At 45.0% G+C, this 21,603-nt stretch overlaps 1 protein-coding gene across 3 annotated transcripts in view; it reads left to right on the top strand.

Annotated features, from left to right (window-relative positions):
• Window positions 1–2,400: 2,400 nt before the first annotated feature.
• KLHL3 (kelch like family member 3) overlaps window positions 2,401–21,603 on the top strand; it is a 34,822-nt gene continuing 15,619 nt past the window's right edge. The window contains exons 1-5 of one of the 3 annotated variants that reach the window (XM_019620448.2): window positions 2,401–2,541; window positions 4,998–5,104; window positions 8,966–9,087; window positions 15,945–16,107; window positions 19,074–19,183. In XM_019620448.2, coding sequence (XP_019475993.1) covers window positions 2,504–2,541; window positions 4,998–5,104; window positions 8,966–9,087; window positions 15,945–16,107; window positions 19,074–19,183 — 540 coding nt within the window. In that variant the 5' untranslated portion in view covers window positions 2,401–2,503. Of the gene's footprint in view, window positions 2,542–4,997; window positions 5,105–8,965; window positions 9,088–15,618; window positions 15,641–15,944; window positions 16,108–19,073; window positions 19,184–21,603 lie in introns of those variants that run through there. The other 2 variants (XM_010719083.3, XM_019620449.2) reach the window with 2 other exon arrangements.

A 21,603-nucleotide genomic window follows, 5' to 3' on the forward strand; every position in this document is an offset into this window, starting at 1 on the left:
CCTCTGTATTAATGGAGCAAAGTTCTGTGGAAGCTGACTCAGTTTCAAAGATGAGTTAAAGGCAATTGGCCATTAATTTTTTTAAACTTTTTTTTACATTAGTCATTTGGGAAGAACTTTAAATAGCATGTATTGATTTTACTTATTTATTTAAACGAGCTGCTAGCCAGACAAAATGCAGTACTTTCTTATGGTGAGCTCTTTAGTAAAATATGAAACTCACCCCTTCCAGTAAATCTGAGTACGTTCATTAGGATGCTTTAGAAACAGCTGCTTTTCATGTTTCTTAGGAAGATCTGATCGGTCTTTTTCAAAACGAACAAGGTTTTTGCTTTTAAAATACACAGACCAGTGCGGTGGAGTGGAGGCTCTATGGAGGCGTGTTGTTCTGACCTTTACTTTCATGTTCGATGGAACTTGCTGTGTCCTCTGATCTGCATCTCTTGCCTGCTGGAGAGTTGGAAAATAATGAATTTTTGGATGCTGGCACCGGAGTGCTAACAAATAAATCTCAGTGGTACACTTCTGGATTAAAGAAGCTGTGTGATTTTTGTGTGCATCGCTTGGTTTGGGATCCTGCAGGGTCAATCTCTGACTGTAAGCAGCATCCAGTGGGCACAGGTGTCTGCTCACCTCTTTCAGTTTCGTTTTCCCTTTCTTTATTTGTTTGCTTCTTGTATGTGCTTCTGCTTTGGGGACTGAAAACTTGGAGAAGCCACTTACACATCCCTGCTTGGTGCTGCATGCCACGAGGGAACGCTTGGCTGTTTGAAAAGCAAGGCTGAGATTTTAAAGCTGTGGTCAAACTTCACTCAGCCGAAGGTCTCAACAGAGGATTTTGATCAGTGCAGCACAGAGGTGCAGCTGAATGTGGCCATGTCCCAGTGGTGCTCGGAGGCTCCTTGCTGCAGTGGAGCTGGGTGGGAGCTGAATGCTGTGCGTGCTGTAGGCACATTGCCTTCCTCAGGGACACAAAAGCTGGCTGTGTCATTGCCTGCTGCCAGCCTTGTGAGTGCTGAGTGTTTAACAGGGGGTGCCCTCCCTTCTGGCTTTTCATCTGGCTATACTGGGCTAGTGGGATGAAAACCATGAGAATGTCACGTTTGGTAAGGGGAACACATAGCGGGTTGTAAATAGTTAATAACTGTTCTGTCAGGGAAAAAGTCACTGTGTATGAAGATACATATAACATATGGGCATTAGCAGAGGTCAGTAGACTGTTCTGGGGAATGTCCCTACACTCTTCACTGGCTTTGTACCCTTCTTCAGAGGCCATCTGTGGTACAGCCTGGATGTGCAGCTCTTGGTTTAACCTGCTTCAGCCTGTTCTGTCCTGAAACAAGTGCAATAAGAAAAGCAACAAGGAGAAGGGTATGAAGCCTGTAGCTCATGAGGACTGTCTTTTGGAAGGAAAACTCTGATCAGGTCTCCAGGCTGGTGAGTGGTGGTGATGGGGTTACTTCCAGGGACAGCCATTCACTTGGAGCTGATTTTCAATGAGGATGACCTTGCTCAGCTTGTTTTATTTGCCTTTGCCGGCTGGAAGGTTCGAGGTATGAGCTGTAGATTTAAGTGGAACAGTTATCTCACTCTAAAATGCTGCTTTGTTTTACAGGTGGGAACCTTTAGCTCAGAGTGATTTTGTGCATTTTGGAATCATAGGGGTGGTGATATTGACCTTATGTCAATTCTGTGCAAAGAGCCAACGCTCAGAACAAAGTAATGAGGACACGTATGTGCCTTAGGCACCTGTTGGCCTGGTTAAACACAGCACAGAACTGGGTGCATCTGGTTTTACATTACCTATACAGCCCGTAGTTCTGCTGGGAAAGCTGAGTTCAGTAATTCTTTCTATACGTTTCAGTGGCACTAAATAGACCTATTTCTAGAATGGAAATGGAACATGGCTGCTGCAAAGCTAATGCTTGGAAAATCTGCAGGTAGTTTTAATAGTCCTTTTCTATTTGCCTCTGGAAGGAAATAAGTCATGTATTGTATGCTTTGGTTTTTCAGATGAGATGTGAAAAGGTAAATTTCTCTTTCTCTGTATGGGTGTCAAAGTATATCCATGGAACTCCTGCAAGTCCCAGTGCTGAAGTCTATTCCTATTCAGTCAGGCAATTATGTTCTGGCTTGAATTTCAGCTTACACTGCTTTCCTGGACTGCAGCCTGTAAGACTGGGCTTTGTCCTCGAGTGTTTGGCACTTCTTTTTCTTCCCTGCTGATTGAAATGTGGGTTCTTTGGCTTTCCACATCAGTGCAGAGGTAGCTGCATTTTGTGATGCTGTTGATATGGCAAGCCTGGTTGGACTAACAAATGTGCGAGCAACTCCACGGATTATGCTCTGTGCTGCAGTTTTATGATACCTGGCATTTTTGAAGTGTCACAGAATCAAACCGTACTCTTGTTTTGTTCTTTTCAGCATTAAGCAGAGTTCCCGATCCTCTGAGGCAGGTGAAGATGAAAAGGACCAGCGCACAGTGACAGTCAACCCCTCGCACATGAGAAAGGCATTCAAGGTCATGAATGAATTGCGGAGGTACATTTCTGACTTAATGGCATCCTCTCTGCTTTAGTAGAAAGGTGCTGATTGAAACAGAAAGGCTTCTGGGAGGCTTTAAAATAAATAGAAATCTCTAATGGTTGCATGGAGGGTATTGATAAGCAAGTAGAAAGAGGCAGCTACAGCATAGCTGTTTTGTGGCGGGGTGCTGTGCCTGTTCTCACATTGCCTATCTTCCAGTCAGAAGGAAGCCAGCAGCAGCTCAAGAAGTTATTTGAGCAATACCCTTCATTGTATAGATAATTCATGTAACATTTTCCAATACTTACAGCAAATATAGCTGTAAAGTATGTTCTTAGCTGAGTTAATGGTCTGAAAACCAGTAATAGAACATTACAGACAGAAAGACACCTACACGTAATTACAGACCAGAGATCATGAATGTACTGTTCTTATTCTGTTGAACGAGTGCTGTTGCTCAATCTGGGCTGAGCACTTCAAAGGAGGAAAAAAGCCCCACTGACAACTCAGGTTCTCTGTTTGGAAATTAAAAAATCCCATTGTTAATTAAGAGGGACCACCTTGGTGTCTTTGAAAAATTGTGTGGGCATAGGGAGAATGGAGGAAATGTCAGTGAACCTTAAGAAACTGTGCCACCACGTTGCTGATGTGATGGCAGTAGTTAAATCTGTGCTGTTTTTCAGCTGTCCCCCCCATGAACCAGGCAGAAGTTCAGGGAGTGTTTCTCCAGCAAGTTCATCTGAGTTGTTTGCCATTTCAGCAAAGACTTACAGTCACAAGTTTTGAAAGAAGTCCTGTGAACAAATGTGTCGTACACACGAACGTGTGTGCTCCCTCTCTCCAGATGGCACGATGAAAGCAGATAACACTTTTTACTCTTTCTGTGTGCTCAGAGTACTCCAAAGAGGCTGCGATAGCACCTCTCTTCTGCGGATTTAGTAGTTTCCCAATATCTGTTTTCTCCAGTGCAGAGAAGAGTTAGAAATGTCTCCTTCCACACATGTCTCACAGGGTTCACAGTTGCATAAGGAACAGAAAATAGAAATGTCCTTCCCTTGTAACAATTAAATGAAGCAAAGTGTGTTTTTTTTTTTATATTGGCATCCCTCTAGTCCTCTCTTTGTACTGAAAGCAAAAGATCTGAAAATAGAGGTTTGTGCGGCTATATTCAGAAATCTATTGTGCTCCTATTATTCCTTTGTTAATTGAAGCACAGTGGGAATAGCTGGAGACTGACAGCGTTCTCAGTGCCTGCAGTCAGTTAGGTCTTGTGCAGTGGTGAAGGGATAAAACAGAAAATTGAAAGCTGCCCTTAAGAACTTGTTTGATGTTTTCTTTTTCTGGGTCCTCCTCCTTTTCAGTCCTTCTGCTGTTCTGGAATATACAGTTCTCATGTCTATTACACTGCTCTTGTAATCCATTAAGCTGTCGATAATCAGTGTTAATAGCTACCTCGAATAATTGTGCCTGATGTTAAATGCACGGAGACATCCCAAGCAGAGGGTCTGGAAGAACCTTGCTAAGCCTTTAACCTATTTGCAATATGTCGCTCACTTAGAATTTTTAGCTATCAAATGTAAATTGAATTAACTTTAATGAGTGGTACTTTAAATAACTAGAGTCCAAAGAGGAACTGAATGGGGCACCTTTTACATGAGCTGAAGAAAATGGGGAAGCTTCCATTAAGAGCCGCTTGAAGAACTCCCATTACTGCTCTCATTCCTTCCAAAGGAGGGTGAATGTAGAACAAAGATTGTCACTTAGTTCCTACTTTCCTTCTGTTTTCCACCAGTAACCCTCTATTTCGCAAATCAGTTTGTTTGTTTATTCCAAGATATGGAGGAGGAGGAGGAGACATGCCAAGACCATTAGGAGTTTTGTATGTATTTATTTGATATGTAGTTTCCCAGGAGAAAGCACAGCATTTTGATAAGCATTTCTGATGAGAAGGCTACATCTAGATTTGCAGACACTAAACTTTTTTCAGGCTTAAATTTCAAAAGAATGCCCTTATTTTGCATTTGCATGCTCAAACATCTTAAACCAACTTATTGGGAGGCTGAGCACTTCTCACTGTCTGCATCTCGAAGCCTTGTGCAAACATTAACTAATGAATCCTCAAAGGATATACGTGGAGCTGCTAGGAAAGGTCACTGATTAATGAAGTGGCTTTTCCAAAGCCATACAGTGATTCAGTAGGGAGCATAGAAGTTATTTGGTTTTGTTTGGAACCCCTTGTTTTATTCCTGTGACTCTTAATCCCAGCTAAGTCACAGGATAGGGAAGTTCTCAGGCTCAAGGGTAAGCTGCAGGCCTGACTGCTGCTCCCCAAAGGCTCAGGTCCCTTGTCCCTAGCAGTTGGACTTCTGGTTGCTTCTTCAGGCATAAAACATACTTGTTGTGTTGTTGTCTTTTTTTTTTTTTCCTTACCAGTTCTGAAACAATCTTTGTCTTTTCTGGTGTTTTTCCAGCAAGCGACTCCTCTGTGATGTAGTGATTGTGGCAGAAACTGTGGAGATGGAAGCCCACCGCGTGGTCCTGGCAGCCTGCAGCCCTTATTTTTGTGCAATGTTTACAGGTACTCTGCAGCAGACCCTTCTCTGGGGCATGGTAAATGGGCTTGGGGGTGGCATAAGGCTATGGGGAGCATGCAGGATATCTCTCACAGGAAGGTTACTTTGAGGTTGGCTTGCCGTGGGTGGTTTTTTATTCCTCAACAAATACTTGGGTCATGAAACCACACATTGTTAACATCAGGCACGCGTGCTGTGCCCTGTTGTTCACATCAAAGAAGCTGCTGGCGTTGAAGTTGTAGTTTTGTGGCCCAGCCTTCAGATGCTTATTCGTGGTCACGGATGTTTAATCTCACATGGCACTTGTTGCTGCTGCCCGAAATAACACTGTGGTTCCCTGAATCCCACTGTGCATTAGTAGCTCTGTTTGTTTTTTGTTTTTTTTTGCAGGGTGCATTGTTATAGTCCAGTGTGTTTTGGTAATGGCAGATGCAACCTCAATGTGAAGGGAAGGAGGGGACAGAATTCTGGCCATGATCCCTATAGCACATGGCTGTCAGTGGACGGGATAGCAGGAAGAGCTGTGTTGGTCCCAAGTGTCCCAATTAGTGTGGCTGGGAGCACCTTAGCTTCCTTTCCTTTTCCTTGTAATCCTTTCTAGGATAGGAACTGACATAACCAAATACAAGGAAAATGTATGCTGCAGAGAATGGTTGCCACGGTCCCAGAGCTTCAGCACTTTGGGGGGTTTGTCTGTGCTTTTGTGTTCCTTGGTCTGTGGCCCTTGAAGAGGAGAGAGCCTTTTTCAAAGAGGTCCAAGAGGATCAGTTTTGTGGGTGCTTCTTGCTTTTACAGACCTCGGGGATAGGCTTGGTTTTATTTGCCATACTAGAAGCAAAATGCAGCATTTCTCAGGAAAAAGCCTCTCATTTGTGCATCTTCTCTTCTGTAATGGAGGGGGGAAGAAGTTAAAGTGTGAACCAATGTCTGAATGTTAGACAAGATGTGAGGTTTGTCACGTGGCATTATCTGTGTGGGAGTGAAGGTAAACAGCCCTGCTGTTCTGCAGGGAGCCTTGGCACTGGGCGCTTCGGGGAGGGAGTGTTTGTGATGCTGGTTCCTGACAAGAGGGTTTTAAAGTAAAAATCAAAATCCCTGGAGAACCCTCTGATTCTTAGAGGTCACCTGAGCAGGAATGCAGTGGTGAAGGGCAGGGTTGGGGCTGCTCATGTTTCCACGCAGGAATTCTCCAGAAGTGTAATCCCTCATGCAGCAAGTTAACCAGTAATCAGGCCCTGCAGTCACGCGGCTGCTCAGTGTGCCCTGGGCTGGGCGGCAGCCATGGGGCCCCAACACGTCCCTGCAGGCAGTGGATTGGGCAAGAACCAGTTGTCCATTAGGTTCTGGTCCCAAATCTCTATGGACTGGATCTTCTTGCAAAGCTGTGTTGGTTCAGTTTCCAAAGGGCAAGTATTTAAAATCTCAGCCTGGCTACTTGTTGGGATTTTTCTGCTTTGTATTGCACATCAGCAATGTGACTTGGCAGCTGCATCACTGTGTGTGCATGCATGTGGATGCAGGGCTGAGAGCAGCTTGGGCACACAGAGTCCCTGCTGGAAGAAACACTTCTTGGGGAATAGGATGGATCCTCTGGTCAGGATGAAGCGTTGAGCAATGGGAACCGAACCAGGATCCACAGCTCAACCCCACTGTCTGATGTTGACTGCAGGTGTGTCCCTTCCTGTAAGTTGACCTGATCTTGGACTTGTGGATGGCCTTCTGATGACCTTGAGATCATTCCTTTGCCATCTAGTGACTTCTGGTTAGGCATGTCTCTTGCCGATAGCCTTGAGAAGTCCTGCAATAAACAGGCACTTGTTCCACTTGCATCCTCCACTGCTTGAAGGAGAGGCAGGACCTCACACTTCCTATTCTTTACTGGTTTTCTAGAGTGTTTCAGATGCGTGGTCCTTGTTGGCACCATGACTGAGGATGACTGGTGACAATAACTTCCATCGATATGGGGAGAAAAACCAAACAGTAATCATCTCAAGTAGGACAGCAGATACTGTGGAGGTGCCGCTGGGGCTGTTACTATGAGAAGCGTGGGGAGATTTCAGCATTGCTGTGGGAGGAGGCATCAACGCAGCAACCACTGAATGGCTTGGGTTGGGAGGGATCTTCAAATTCCTCTAGCTCCAAGAACTTAGGGGGTGAGGTTTTGGACTTACTTTTTTCATTAGGGCATGTGGCTGGAGGGCTCGGGTCCCAGTCCCACTGCCCCTGCCCTGGAGCACAGTGTGACTCCCTTGTGGCTGTGGGATGTTAGCAGAGCAGAGCCAGTGGGAGACATTAGCATACAGGACTGACAGCTTGCTGGTGGGTGTAGAAGCCCACACAGCCTTTATTTTGTTGGCTGTGTCACGTGAGCGCACAAAGACAGCCGATGTTATCAGATCAATCCCTCTGGGCTATTTCTGCATTGATCCTGAAGTGTCCCAGCCCTTCCCCTGCCCCCTGGTCCCAGTGGGCACTTTCAGTGCAGCTCTGCTTTGCCCCTATCTGTGGGATTTTGTCTGGGTCCTTCCAGGCAGCTCTGGCTCCGTGTGGGCTGAGCTGAGCCACCTCTCCTCTGGTGACAGATATATGTGTGTGTGTATATACATATATTTATCTTTTTATTTTATTTTATTTTTTGCAGGATGGGGAGAAGTTTTAGGACTGAGCAGTTTATTTCACCAATTAAAAAACCCAACTTTGTCCCTTTGTATACCTTTATTCATGTGCTTCTCTTATTAAAACAGTTACTATTGAATTTTAAAAATTGAAGTTGGAGCAAATATTATTTCAGCCTGTGTTTCCCTTGGGATGTTTTTGGCCCTTCTCATGCTTATGGTCTGACTCAACTCCTGTTATCTGCCTCCTTATCGGTGTAAGTGAAGCACCAAAGGCTTACTGTCCAGGACCTGGGCTTTGCTCAGCCTCAGACCCCTGTTAGCACTCTGCTCCAAGCTGTGTGCTGTGCACTCAGTGTGCCTGGACACGTCTTGTCTCTGTATGGAGCTGTAGGCTGTAATTACTTCTCACTTAGGCTGCAAAAACTATTTTTCCTCTTAATCCCACAGCAGTACTGAGTCACCAGATTTCTTAGCGTAGTGATTATTCATGCTCTGGTTTAAGAATTAACATTTTTTCAAACTCTGTTTTGCTTAGATTTAGTTTTTCATTTATTGTTTCCTTTCTGCTTTGGAGCTTGCTCTTTCTGTTCTGTGTTTCCTGGAGATCCTGCTGGTTAAGCCTGGGCTGGGCAATGTCACCCTGTGATGAAGGCTGGAAGGACCTCAGGGGGTCCCCTCTCCTTCCTACAGCACACTTTGTGCACACTGGATGTACACTTGTTTCTTTCAGCAGGTTTCAGGTTATTTCTCAAGAAGGAGGGTAACACTACCTTGCCTTTGTTTTGTGCAGCATGCCACAGAGCACCTGAACATAGATGCTGTAGCTGACTCATCCACCCTTATATATGTATTTATAATAAATACTTGAATAAAGTGAGCCCTGCTAAAGCTTGTCCAAATTCTCTTTGATCCTATCTCTGTGATGAGACACAGCAGAGGGCCGTGTTGCTTTTTCAGTCCCCATACATGTTTAAATACAGCTGAATTTGGCAGGTTGTTTTCCTGCAAAAAATCAACCTCATTGTTCTTATTGGTGAGTTTTATGTTATATAGTGTCTGCTAACACTGAGATGCTCTTTAGGTGGCATTAAGAGGCTTCTGAAAATCTCAGTATTCATCTTCAGATGGTCAGGAACAGTGTCAGGGCAGTCATTAGGTAGCAGCAGGACATGCTGGAGGTGTGGGGAACAATGGCCTGAAAAGAGCTCCTGCACAGCAAACTGACTGTCCTTTTAAAATACATTTCAGGAGACATGTCTGAAAGCAAAGCCAAGAAGATTGAGATAAAAGACGTGGATGGGCAGACACTGAGGAAGCTGATTGATTACATCTACACGGCTGAGATAGAGGTCACGGAAGAGAACGTGCAGGTGAGTCTGCTTCAGCCACTCCCCTGGAAATCCAAGTCAGAAGCTGGCACCTCAAAGGCCCTGAAGGGATGAGAGATCTCTTCAGGCTGCGGAAAGCAAAAGGTTGAACTTGAAAAAAGAGCACTTTCCAGCCTTGTTTAGTCTTGAAGCACTTTGCTGCTTTGCCTGTGCTTAAGTCTTATTGCATTTAGCTTTTGTATTGAGCTCTTGTAATGAGCTTAGGCATTTGCCTTCCAAGAAGCTGTGCTGACTTGTGGGTCAGTCTGTCGAAGGTCAAAATACACTCAAACAAGCAGAGAGTCAAATGTGGCTTAAGGTCATGGCAGAGGAATCTGGCTGTTAGTTTTTAAGTTCTTCTGGGGAGTTTAAATAGTTTGGCAGAGCTTTGAGTGAATATATTGTTAAAATGAGGGCATTCTTCCCTTCTTTGTGTGCATTCTGTCTTGCAGCTCTTTGAGGCAAATATTAGTCTGGAGGTGGAAGGAGTAATTGAAAGGCAGACTACAGACAAAGCAGGATGCTGAGGAAGAGTGTTTTGTTGTCTGTGTCACATGGCTGAGGCTACTGGTAAAGCTTTTTCTTTGTGCTAGTATTTATGAGAAGAAAAGGGCTGTGCATTTAGCTGCTGATGTCTGGAAGGGATGCTGGGAGCTTGTTGCTTGTTCCTCATTTTTGTTTGCAAGTGACAGTTGGAGCCTGGTGTCTTCCTGCCTGTGAATTGGGCATTGGATGGGGTATCAGCAGTCGGTGTCACTGGAGAGAGAGAGAGAGAGGAGAAATGCCACGCTTCTATTGACCTAATGAAGATAGTAAAGCTAGACTAGTTAGAAACCCATTACTGCTTGAACTCAAGTTATTGCTGTGACTGGGACATGCTCGTCTGCTCCAATCCCTTGTGGATGGCTCAGGCCCTTGGTGTGCTGTAGCACATGGCTCTTCCTTTGTGAATCTTCCAGGTGCTGTTAGTGCAAAGAAGTTGATGCTCAAACCCATTGCAGATCCCCTCCTTCATTGCAGCGTGTAGTCAAGCTTGTAGGGATCTGAGATATCACATAACTTCAGTAATTTATAGTGGGAAAGCAAGGTGAAGCTCCTTGGACCTCTGGTGTCCTCCATTGCTGGAGGAAAAATAGCATTTATGCACCATCAAGCTGGCATCTTCCTGGGGGAAACGTGAAGCCTTACATCCATGTCTTTCTGAAGCATCTGCTTTCCTTCCATTCTGCTGGTTGGTAGGTGGTCACAGAATCACAGAATGGCCAGGGTTGGAAGGGACCTCAAGGATCATGAATCTCCAACCCCCCTACCACATGCAGGGCCACCAGCCTCCACTTTCAATACTAGACCAGGCTGCCCAAAGAGTCCAGGAGCACCCCTGAGCACATGGAAGGGCTGAGCTCAGGCTGCTGTCAGGTGTGCTGGAGCCATTCAGGCTGCTGAATGGAGCTCACTGGAAGTTACCACGTATGCTCCAGCTTTTCTCCATGAGAGCATCACAGTGCTCACGTGCAGCTGCACCTGGCACAAGCAGTGTGGCTGCTGGGGGAGGCTGTGGTGCCAGCTCTGTCCTGCTCTGTGCTGACAGGAGAGACCTGCCTCAGAAGCCCAGATGTTGTGTTTTCTGATCAAACGGAAAGCTCAAAAACTTCTTCAGTAAAGCCAAACGATATCCTGCCTTGCAGTGGTCTGGGGATTACAAGGAGTTGAAGTAAGAGCCATGCATGTCTTCATATTCTGGCTCACACCTCTTGGATAGTAAGATCAAAAATATATTTGGTGAATACTAATCTTTAGGCGTAGAGGTTTTTTTCCTATAATAAAGCAGGTTTTTTTCCTCCATGATTTATTTAAATAGCCACCTTGTGAGCAACTCTGTAGGCTGGATGTAAATTAATTCATGAAGGCTAAGAAATGAAGCTGATCTAGGGCAAGATTAACGGACTAGTCTAAGTTTTATTATGTGTTAAAAATGTCTGTGCTTAAAATGTTTTATGGGATTTAATATCATTTTGTGAAGAAGCCCATCAAAATTTTAAAGAGAAATTTCCATCCTGCCTGTGGGTATTTTATTGCTGAGCAGAATGCTGTAAGTGGGTTAATGTCCACCTGTGGCCATAGAAGGGTCAGCAGAAAAGAATTTTCTGTTGTTCCTTGGAAAGGTTCACAGCAATGAAGGCAAACCAACAAGAAGAAACTGGAAGAAGCGAGTCCTGGATAAATGTGCCACTTAACTTCATTTTAGAAATGACAAGAGAAAAGAAATTGCTAAATGGCATGAAATAAGCAGATACAGCCAGTGTACCCAACACGTGAGTAAATGGAAAGGCCTTGTAAGTGAGCAAAAGAAAACTAGAGCAGAGTCGAAAGGAGAAAAGCCAAGTAGTGAGGGTATGGTGGGAGCAATGGCAGGAGTGCTCCCATGTGTGCTGCTCTGATGTGAAGCAGTGCCCAGCTGTCGCAGCAGCATGCCTTCATGTCAGTGCTTTGTTGTTTCTTTTCTAATAGAAGCCTGTCTTTCCTTTTGCTGCTGTAGGCCTAAGGGGGTGTCCAGGAAGTGAGGCTGTTTGCCTGAGCGCGTATTTGTGTAGCTGTTTGACATTTTGTTTCACAAAGTTTTAGGTTTTTTTCTGTGGCTTTTGTTTTGTTTTTGTACACACATCCTTCCTTGTTTTCCAAGGGGCCAGTGTGATCAGTTCCAGTCGTCTCTGTAGTAAATTGCCCCTCAAGGGTCTGTCCAAGTGTGCAGGTAAAACGCCCGTGTTGTAGCAAATGCTCTTTTTGGGGTATCATAGAATCAAAGAATGGCTTGGGTTGGAAAGAATCTCAAAGGTCATTAGTTTCAAGCCCCTTGTTGTGAGCTGGGCTGCCAACCACTATATCAGACTGCTCAGGAGCCCATCAAGCCTGGCCTTGGGTGCCTCCGGGATGGGGCATCCATCCATAACCTCTCTGGGCAGCTTGTGCTAGTGCCTCACCACCCTCTGAGTGAAGAATTTCTTCCTAACATCTAACCTAAACCTCCCCTCTTTTATTTTAAAACACAGGTGAGAGCCAGCCTGACCAGCTCAGCTCTTCTTTATGTATTGGAAACTCATTTTCAGAGAGGTTTTACAGTCAGCAGTGGGATGGCTCAGGGATCACAGACAATAGAAGGGTTTCTGTACTGGGTGTTTTGTCTCAGAACACATCTGGGATTTAAACTCTCACTTGTTTGGAAGGTGTGGAGCAGAGGAGGAATTTGTCTTCACTGGAATCGTGCTGTAGTCTGAGGAAAATCCATCCAGGAATTTCTCTTCCTTTTCTGTTGTACCCCGCATCGAGGATAGATGGAAATACACCTGTATCATATGTATGACACATACTGTTCATTTGAATGTGGAGCATGATAAATTTGTTTGGGGAAAAAAAAGCTGTGCTGTGCAGTTTCTGCAGAAGTGAGGAAAACTGATAGGAGTGAATTAGGGAAGTTCACTGATGTTCACTGAAGCCCTGGTTGGGCTGCAGATGTCCAGGAGAGTTATAGATGGTGAATTCAGTCTCTCTTTAGCATGTCATACCCGTTCTTACCAATGACACTTAATTACTAGCAGGCAGCCTGAGAATTACCCTCCCAATTAAGAAAGTCGTTACCATTAGGTTTGTAACAATTCCTTGGGAAAAGTCCTGATTAACCTGGTTTCACAATTAAATCTTTACTGATGAAGCACAGGGTACCGTATGCATGGTGTGTCCTTGTCTGCTACCGCAGTCTGAGGCATGGCTCAGATGGAAAGGAAAATGAAGAGATGTCTGGAAATCGGTTTACTGGGGGAAATAGATGTTGAAACTGTCAGCTTTGCAGACACAGCTATCATAATAAAAAATGACTTGAGAAAAGAGGAATAAGGCTTTGCTGGAATCAATAGCACTTCCTATTCAGAAGCGTGCTTCTGCACCTCAGGTTTACCAAAGACTTAAAGACTTCAAAAGAAAGGAAGGAGAGTGTCTGAGGCAGATGCAGTTTCAGTACAGGCGCAGTACAGGGGTGCTAAGTGGGTCATTTCATCTCCCTTCCTTCTGCCTGCTTCAAAAGCGACAGTAGGTTCAAGCTGAGGGTAAGGCAGAGAGCTCAGCTTTAGGAAATGCAATGAACTGGGACTGTTTTCTCTCTGCTGCAAATGCTCCGTGCTTGGCATCGCTCTCCTGGAGCGTTGCAGTCCTTCAGCTGCAGGCTGAGCTCTGCTGGCCTGCTGTGCTTCCTATGCCTTCGGGAAGTCTTCTAGGTTGGATTGTGCGTGTGGCACTGGGGCTGTGCTGGAGCCTGGCAGGTGTTCCTCTGCTTCCTTATCTCACTTCTTACTGAGAAACGGCTCAGCTGTTCTCTGTGAAGTCGGAGAAGGTAGATCAGAAGGGAAGCTGCTAGCTCCTCCCTGTTTTCTCTCTTACCTTTATATCCCTTCTTATGCCTGTTCCTGGAGGTTTGTGGCTTCCTGATCCCACACGTGTGCTGCTTTGGCTGTTTCACCCACGTGAAGCATTTCAGCAGAAGCACTGTTGTTCATGCTCAGCCCTATGTGGTAGCAACCAGGGAGTGGTAAAGGCTCATTGCCTTCCGTACACTGAAAAGCCACATGACACTAATGTCATTTTATTCCCACGTTCCATGTGCAGTGGAGAGTTATATGATGAAAACTGAGTGGTGAACCTGCCCTGCAGATGCAAAATCTGCTTGTTTCTCTGCTCATGAGTTCCTCTTTGAGCTGTCTCCCTGTTTGGACAGATGTGCGATCCCAGCTGTGGCTCTGGATGTGCTGCTGAGGATTACAGCCAGTACCTTTCCTGGCTTCCAATTTGACTATATTGTCAAAGCAGCTTAAAATAATATCTCCCTTGCCTTGGGGAAGTGCTCTCTCCTCTCTCTGCAGAGGGGAAATGTTGTGGGTTGCCTCTTTGCTGAGGTTACCTGCAAGCTAACTTCAGGCTCTGAAGTCCAGCATTAATGCCCTGAACGTTGAAAGAACCTTACAGCAACACAGATCACTTTTGGCTGAAAGATGTTTCTAGTTTGGAGACATCAAAGGTTTATGAAAGTATTTAATGGCACAGTGTTCTGTAAAATGTGAGGCTGGTACGGAGTCTGCAGAGAGCACAGCTAGAGAAATAGGTTGTTATTGCTGTTCAGTGCCATAGATGAGGTTCTGGACATAATTTATTTAGCAAAGAAATCAGTCTCAGTAGTACAACACATAATTTAGGTACAGTTACAAAAGACAATTGCATTTGGTAAGGAGGTTGAATAATATTTGCTCCAAATTGCTTGCAGTGGTTGGTGTTCAAATACTAGGAGCCGAGTTCAGACCCAAGTGAGTAACTTGGCTGGGTGTTAATGAGGCTGGAGTTGGGTCCTGCTGTATGATTAGGCAGGGCATTTCCTCCTGTTATTTCTAAAGGAAACAGACATTGTGCTAGCGGATATCCTTTGCTTGCTTTTTGCCTTCCCTGGTAAAAAAAAAAAACAAAACAAGTAGAGTGGTGAGATGTTAGCTGGGAAATAAGAAAGAGAAAATCCTCTCATCTGTTGATAAGCTATTTTTATCCTACTTTTAAAGGGTTATATGATAATGCTCATTTTGCAATAAGTGCAGTGGTGTGAGGTTCCTTCCCTGCTGCCAACCCAGCCAGCCTGAAGCTGCAGTAGGAGAGCTGGGATGTCCAAAGAGCTCTAGACATGAGTATCAATGATGAGCATCCTCTCTCCTGAAGGCAGTACCCCCAAACACTTGAGCTCTACAGCCCACCTGTATTTGCATACTTAATGGACAAGGTGTGTGTGGAGGAAGCTTTCGTCGTGGGTGGTTTGTAGGCAGGTCAGGCACTCACATTTCTGCTGATAGGAGATGGTTCAGCCAGATAGAAAGTTGCTCACAGCTAGGTTCCAAAACCACAAGAGCTTTGCTATCTTGATTTAATCAAAACCACAAACTAATCTCCTCCTGGCATCAAGAGGCTTGGGCCAAAATGGGCTCCCAGGTTAATTGTTTTCTTTTTCTGTTTACTGTTGCCTGTTGGAGTGGCTGGTGGCAGCACTCAGATAACACAGAGCTGGGCTGGAATGTGCCAGGAGCTTAAAAAACACCTGGGGCAAGCTATGAGTGTCCTGCCATGATGGGAAATGGGAGTATGGGGGGAGGTGAGGGCTTCTTCCCTTCTCTGGCGTTGAGATCCAGGGAGGTGAATGTTGCTGACCTACTTTTTTTGTTTAGCAGCTATTTGATGCAGAGGGTTTTCATGGTGGTTGTTTTTGTTTTCCGGAAATCTGTGCTCAGATGGTGTGCACAGATGCCCAATTTGAAGGCCATGTGCAAAGCAGAGCTGCGGAAGAGCTGGGATAAGAAGTGTCCACAGCTGCTGTAAGACGTAGGAGAGGAAGTAGCTGATGTCACGGGCTGGAAGATCCTGACCCACGTTGTTCTCTACTTCCTATCCTTGCTCACTGACATCCAAGATGGTCTTTGCAGCGGATGTTGCATTCTTGATCCAGTTTTGTCTTCTGTTTCTGCCTTTGATTTTGTAGGTACGAAGCAGTACCACATTTGCAGATGAGCAGCGCTGAAGTGTCCACAGCATTTTGTGGGGGGTGAGATGGGGCTGGGCTGTTGATTTGAATGGCTGACCACGTTTTTCCTGAGAGCTCTGCTGTCACCAAAACCTGCTCAAGCTTGCTGCAATCCCTCTTTCTAGTGTGGGGCAGTTTGGGCACCCTGCAGCATCCACAGTGATGCCTCTCTGCCTGGAGAAGGAATTGCATATAACTTTTGCAAGTTGGGTATCAATTTTTCTCTGTTGCTAACTCCAGTTTTCCTTTCTTCTTGTTCCAGGTATTGCTGCCAGCTGCTAGTTTATTGCAGCTGATGGATGTTAGAAAAAACTGCTGTGACTTTCTTCAGTCCCAGCTGCATCCCACGAACTGCCTTGGAATTCGAGCCTTTGCAGATGTGCACGCATGTACCGAGCTGCTGCAGCAGGCAAATGCCTACGCAGGTGAGCAGAAGGTCATTCCTTTGTCAAGTTAAACCTGCTTGCAGGCACAGCAACTTGTAGCTTGAGCAATATGTTCATATTGGTCTCATCATGCTTCTAGAATCAGACCAGCAAAGGAAATTGTTTATTGTGTTATTGATTTTTTTGACTCCTTGTGATACTGCAAATCATGAAACGTAGTTTGGTGGCAGGGAAACAAGGAGGCAAAATAAAAACAAACAAAAAACCCAACAAATGAAACTCCAAACTCTGTATCCCAGCCCACAGAGTAGTTCCTTGTTATGTTCTTATTTAGTTCTCTGGCTTCCTGCTGAACAGCAGAGTTGATGTCCTTTGATGTCCTGTTACCCTCTCAAAGGGCATGCTGCCTCCTGAGTGCAGCAAGCTGTGGTTGGGGGATTTGTGCGTTCTGTGAAAATTTGTCAGCAGGCAAAATTAAATCTTGTGGGTGGGAATGGGAACACTCATCTGAAGCAAACTCTTGTGCAACTTGAGCCTCTGGTCTGCAGAGCGATGGCAGCTTATGCCATGGGTAGATGAACTCTTGTTTCTTTAATTCCTTGTTAGTGGGTGTTTGGTTGCAGTAAGTAGGTGCAGGCAGTGGCTTTCAGTGTTCCTCCTCTACACTGTAAATGTGAATTTGTTTCAAGCAGGCACGTGCTTTTAGCTCCTCTGCACTTTCCAGTCTCCTCTGGGAGAGTTGCCCTTGAATTTTGCTTGGGATTTCTCTGCTCAGTTTGTTTTTCTGCTTTTCTGTCTATTTACATAGGCAAAAATACACCTGCTTTCTCCTAGAGCACCTGCTCTGTCCTGCAACGTTTTCCTTGGTGTGGTTTTTATCCTTAATTGGGCCATAAGTAGGCTCAGTGGAATAAAAACATGCTCACTGAGTCCTCCTCTATTCTCCTGCAAATAAAAGTAAAATCTTTTCAGCTGCTCTGGCTGTATTATCCCCTAGAGGAAAAGGTACCCTGGAAGGAATGGTTAATTGTGTAAAGGCTTGCTTGTAGTATCTCATTATCCTTGCTTCCAGGCCCTGTTTAATCTTTAATTCAACAAGCAGTGCATTCACTGTATATTTATTTGGTTGTTTGGCAATTAGAAAGTCTGCTTTGTTGTTTTATTGGCCTTCATAAGTTCCAGTTAGTACAGTAGCCCATGTAATGTTAATGGAACTCCATTAATAAAAATGTCATTAAAATTCTTTTTGCTGTGTTGTTTATGCAATGGCCTTAATCCAAGGCAGAAGTCTCCAGGCTCAAGAGTCAGTGTGTTTGTGAACTCAGTCACTTGGGCAGTGCTTGGTTCTGGCCAAGGGAGAACTTCAGTAGGCAGAGGAGCTGCCTTGGTGGAAGCAGACACAAGTTACTTTATTAAAATCAGTTAAATATTTTTTCTCACTTCCAACATATAACAGAGATCAAATATCTTTCTGCTTCCAGATGCCAATCCAGAATGAATAGGAGATTGTGTCCAGAAGTCAGGGTGCACACAGATCACTGTGTCAGGAGCATTTCCTGTTTTTCAAGCATTTAGGACCAGGAGAGATCTGTAGATCTTGTATGTGATCTCCAGCATAACACAGAATATTAAGCTTCATCCAGATGCCGATATTTTTGGTCAGAACCTTTGGCTTAGCTGTTGGGCTTTAGTGCCCATTGGGTTAACTGGAGTCTGTGGCTGGAGAAACCAAATGTCTGCTGCAGCACCAGCATTGGGGAAGGCATTGTTTGGGTGAGTCCTGCAAGGAGGTTCCCTCTGGAAGTTGTGCCCACTCGTGTCCCTGTAGAGCTGCTTTTTGGCAGGCAAAGCTCTTTACAGAGGTGAAAAGAAGAGGCAGATCCCGCTGCAAATGGAGCTCTTTGGGTATATGAGTGTGAGCTGCTCCAAGCTCAAGATTTGTGTTTCAATCAGAGGTAAATGGGATGTGGCAAATGGCAAGATTAAATTGGTGTAAATTGTAAGAAATTATAGGAAAACTAAAACTGCCTGCAAGTGGCTGATGGCCATTTTGACCTAGAAATTCTTTCCTAGAAAATGCCTTTTGGTTAGATGTAAAGCGTGACAGATTTGATGATCCCTTTTGGATCTGTACTGCAAACTGAATTCTTCCAGTTTAGCATTACAGGCAGAGATGTGAATTGCTGTGTTTTAAGTGGCTCCCAGAGTTACAGCATGGAGGGATTTGGAGGCATAAAGGAAGAAGAAACTTGTGCAGTTGCAGTCTAAGTGGAAGGAGGCAAAACTGCCCAGGAAGGTGGGTGATGAGGGTTTGGAGGAGGAAGGTGAAGTTCATGCATGTCCAGAAAAAATTAGAAGGAGAGAAGGAGATCTGATGCCATTTGTGTGTAGGGGGTGAGGTTCCACTCTTGCCCATCTGTCTGTGTGCCCCTTTGCACACACAGGTGGAGCTGGATGCTCTGGGTCCCCTAACTGTTTGCTGCTGACCTGTATCCACCAAACTGGCAGTACTTGGCTGATACATATTAAAAGTGGGCTTTGCTTTGAATACCTACATATGTCAGGGACCCTTTCTGGAGTCCCTCATCCAAGTGTTGGGCAGATTTGATTCTGTCTAGCTTGTTGAAATGGGTAAGAATTGACTCTCAGGGTAGCTGGGTTGTTTCCTTTTCTTAAGGAAGATACTGACAGTTATCTCAGTTGTTACCAGTACTCAAATTTGCCCCTGGAAGGAACTTTGTGGCTTTGCAGAACATTAAGTTCTACTTTATGATTTATTGTTATTTATGAAAGAGTCTCGTGGGGCTTGTGTTACTTTAAACAGCATCACATTTCTCAACCTCCTCTGCAACTGTTTTCTTTTCCTTGTGCCACCATTCAGATGCAGTGTGTTGTTTGTCTTGGTTGCTCAGAGCTGTAATAATAGCGGTTCTCTGAATGCTGCAGTCCTTCCATTGACCGAAATCATTATAATTTTCTGTTCCCCTTTTTCATCTGTTGAACAGAGCAGCACTTTCCCGAAGTGATGCTAGGAGAAGAATTTCTTAGCCTTAGTCTGGACCAGGTTTGCAGTTTAATATCAAGTGACAAGCTCACAGTCTCCTCTGAAGAAAAGGTACAGTAAATTGTATAGCAACGTTTAAGAGTGTTGGAATGTGTCTCGATTTTACATTGGAAACTGTTCTCACATTATGCTCTTTAGGGGCCATTTTCCACCAGAGCTCATGAAAGGAAAATTAAAAATAGTGCGAATCCTTAAACCACATTAAAATGACCTTCACTTGGTTGTTCTTTATAGAAGGTAATGATTCTCTGATCCATATCTCTTCCAAAAGCCCTGGGGGACAGAACTGAATTCCAACCTCTCATCTGCTGTTGGTGCAAAGCTCATATTACCTGTTGTAAAACCTCAAAAATAGGTGAATTGCAGTAGGCCAGGGAGGAATGTTGCCTTCTGTTGCACTTTGAACAGAACAAGGAAAAGAAGCCCACAACCAAAAAGGACAAAAAGTTTTCCTGGTTCGTCAGCTCTTTTAATGGAAGAGAGAAATAAACCGCTTGTGGCTGATGTTTTGTGGTCAAAATGTTGAACTTATCTCGTGCAGTCTGCAGTGCTGGATAGGAGTGGGGGCAGTGGGTAATGGCAGCTGGTGAGTCTCCCTGGCTGTGTGTGCCCCAGGGACAGGAAGAGGAATGCCTGTAGGGGCTACGGGAGAGCTTGGGAGTTACCTGCCTTGGACCTTTGGGCACTCTGGTGAATGCCTGTTGTTTTGGTGGGGTTGGACCCCAGTGTGTTGGGCAGCCATTCTGTGCTCCAGAGTTGCACACCCATCCAGCCCATTCCATGCAGATGTGTCTGTACTTGGGCCCATATGGGCCACGAAGCTTGCCAGAAAACCTGCAGCACAGAAGGTGTAGATGCACGTAGACCTCATTCAGATCCCAGCCAGCACAGCAGGAGCACGGAGGCGTTTCAGCAGCGTGCTGCTGCTGCTCACGCAGGGCTGGAAGGGGAAAACAAACCACGTGAACTCCTGGCAGAATTGCTTTGCATGAGCCAAGCTGTCTGCAAAGAGAAGTGCACGTTTAGTAACAATTTTATTCCAGTTTTCTGCAGCATTGTTAAAAAGCTTTTTATTGGCCTTGAGCCCAGAGAAATCAAAGTGCCCACTCCCTCATCTCCACTTTATACAATCAAAACCAGTATTTCTTTACCTGGTTCTAAACGTTGAATGTGCAAATTGGTGGAAGGAAATAGAAGCGTAAGCTGCATGTTCAAAACAGCATGCTAATAACAGGAGATAAGCAGGGAACAGGATTTGAACATAAATGTGAAATGTGTGCTGGAGTCCAGAGAAGTGCTGAAAATTGAGTGCAGATGAGCATGCTGCTGCTTTGGATTAGCTTCAGTATGATGGATGAGCATGTGGACAAGCAGTTTTCCTATCTGCTGATGTCAGTAATGTATCTGTACCTGTACATGCATATACATCCATGTGTAGGTAGGTAATTATTTTTCACGCAGCAAAATACAGTAAGTACCTCAATTGTTTGAGGGCTAAGTTGTCCCAACCAGAATTCATGAGATGTCTTCATGCTCCTGTATTTGCTGTGTCCCCCGCATTTGCCAAAGCATCCTCACCTCTCTGTGTCACAGCTGAGCCCTGGCAGAGCCAGAATGCAGCATGGGGTAGGGAGAGCATTGCTGTTACAGTGCTTCGGGTCCACGTATGTGTTCTCTCCTTCCTCTGCCATCCCTCAACTGATACTAATTGGCTTGATAGATTGTATTCCTTTACTCTTGGCACACTTGCATCCCTTGGCTATCACGACTACAAAAAGTTATTTGCAGCAGGGGAGTGTTGGTATGTGCCTACCTCTGTGTTGTTACCAGCACTGAGGTGGTTAATTCCTCATACACTTCTGCTGCTTTACCTTCCTTTCAGAATGTTTTGCCGTTGTGGTCCTCTGTACCTGGATTAATTGCTCCACTGCCCTGTTGGGCTGGTGCAGAATAGGTTAATGCCAGCATGTTTGTGGGCTAAACATTGCTTTCTGCTTCTTCCATGCTCATTTGCAATTAAAAATCTCGTAACAACCTAGTTTCCATTTTAAATGCCTTGTAGCCAAAGTGAAATTGTTTGTTTGTTTGTTTATTTGCATTTGAAAACACTTGAAGCTTCTGCAGTATTTTCCTCTGCTGTTCGCTGGGGTTTGATTACCGGGCTCCCTGTTGCTTGCTGAAATCCTATTGCAGCTTCCTGAATTCCAAGCAGTTCACCAAGAGCATTTGTTGGCATAGGAAATGAGGCTCTTGCTTTACTGCTCACTTTGTTTTTTTTAAGCGCATAGTTCAGCAAAGAGAAGGAAGCCCCTCTGCTCTGCCTCTCCTCTGTGTGAGTGTCTGTCAGGGCCTCCTGCGATGCACTTGCTGCAACAACTGAGGAGCCAGGTGGTGCCCTCCGTTCCTGTTGTCAAGTTACTGACCTTGTTCCCAAACCAAATGGTTCCTTGGGGAGGGATGGAAGGAAGAGA

This window comes from Meleagris gallopavo, chromosome 15 (genome assembly GCF_000146605.3).
Source record: "Meleagris gallopavo isolate NT-WF06-2002-E0010 breed Aviagen turkey brand Nicholas breeding stock chromosome 15, Turkey_5.1, whole genome shotgun sequence".
Lineage (NCBI taxonomy): Eukaryota > Metazoa > Chordata > Aves > Galliformes > Phasianidae > Meleagris > Meleagris gallopavo.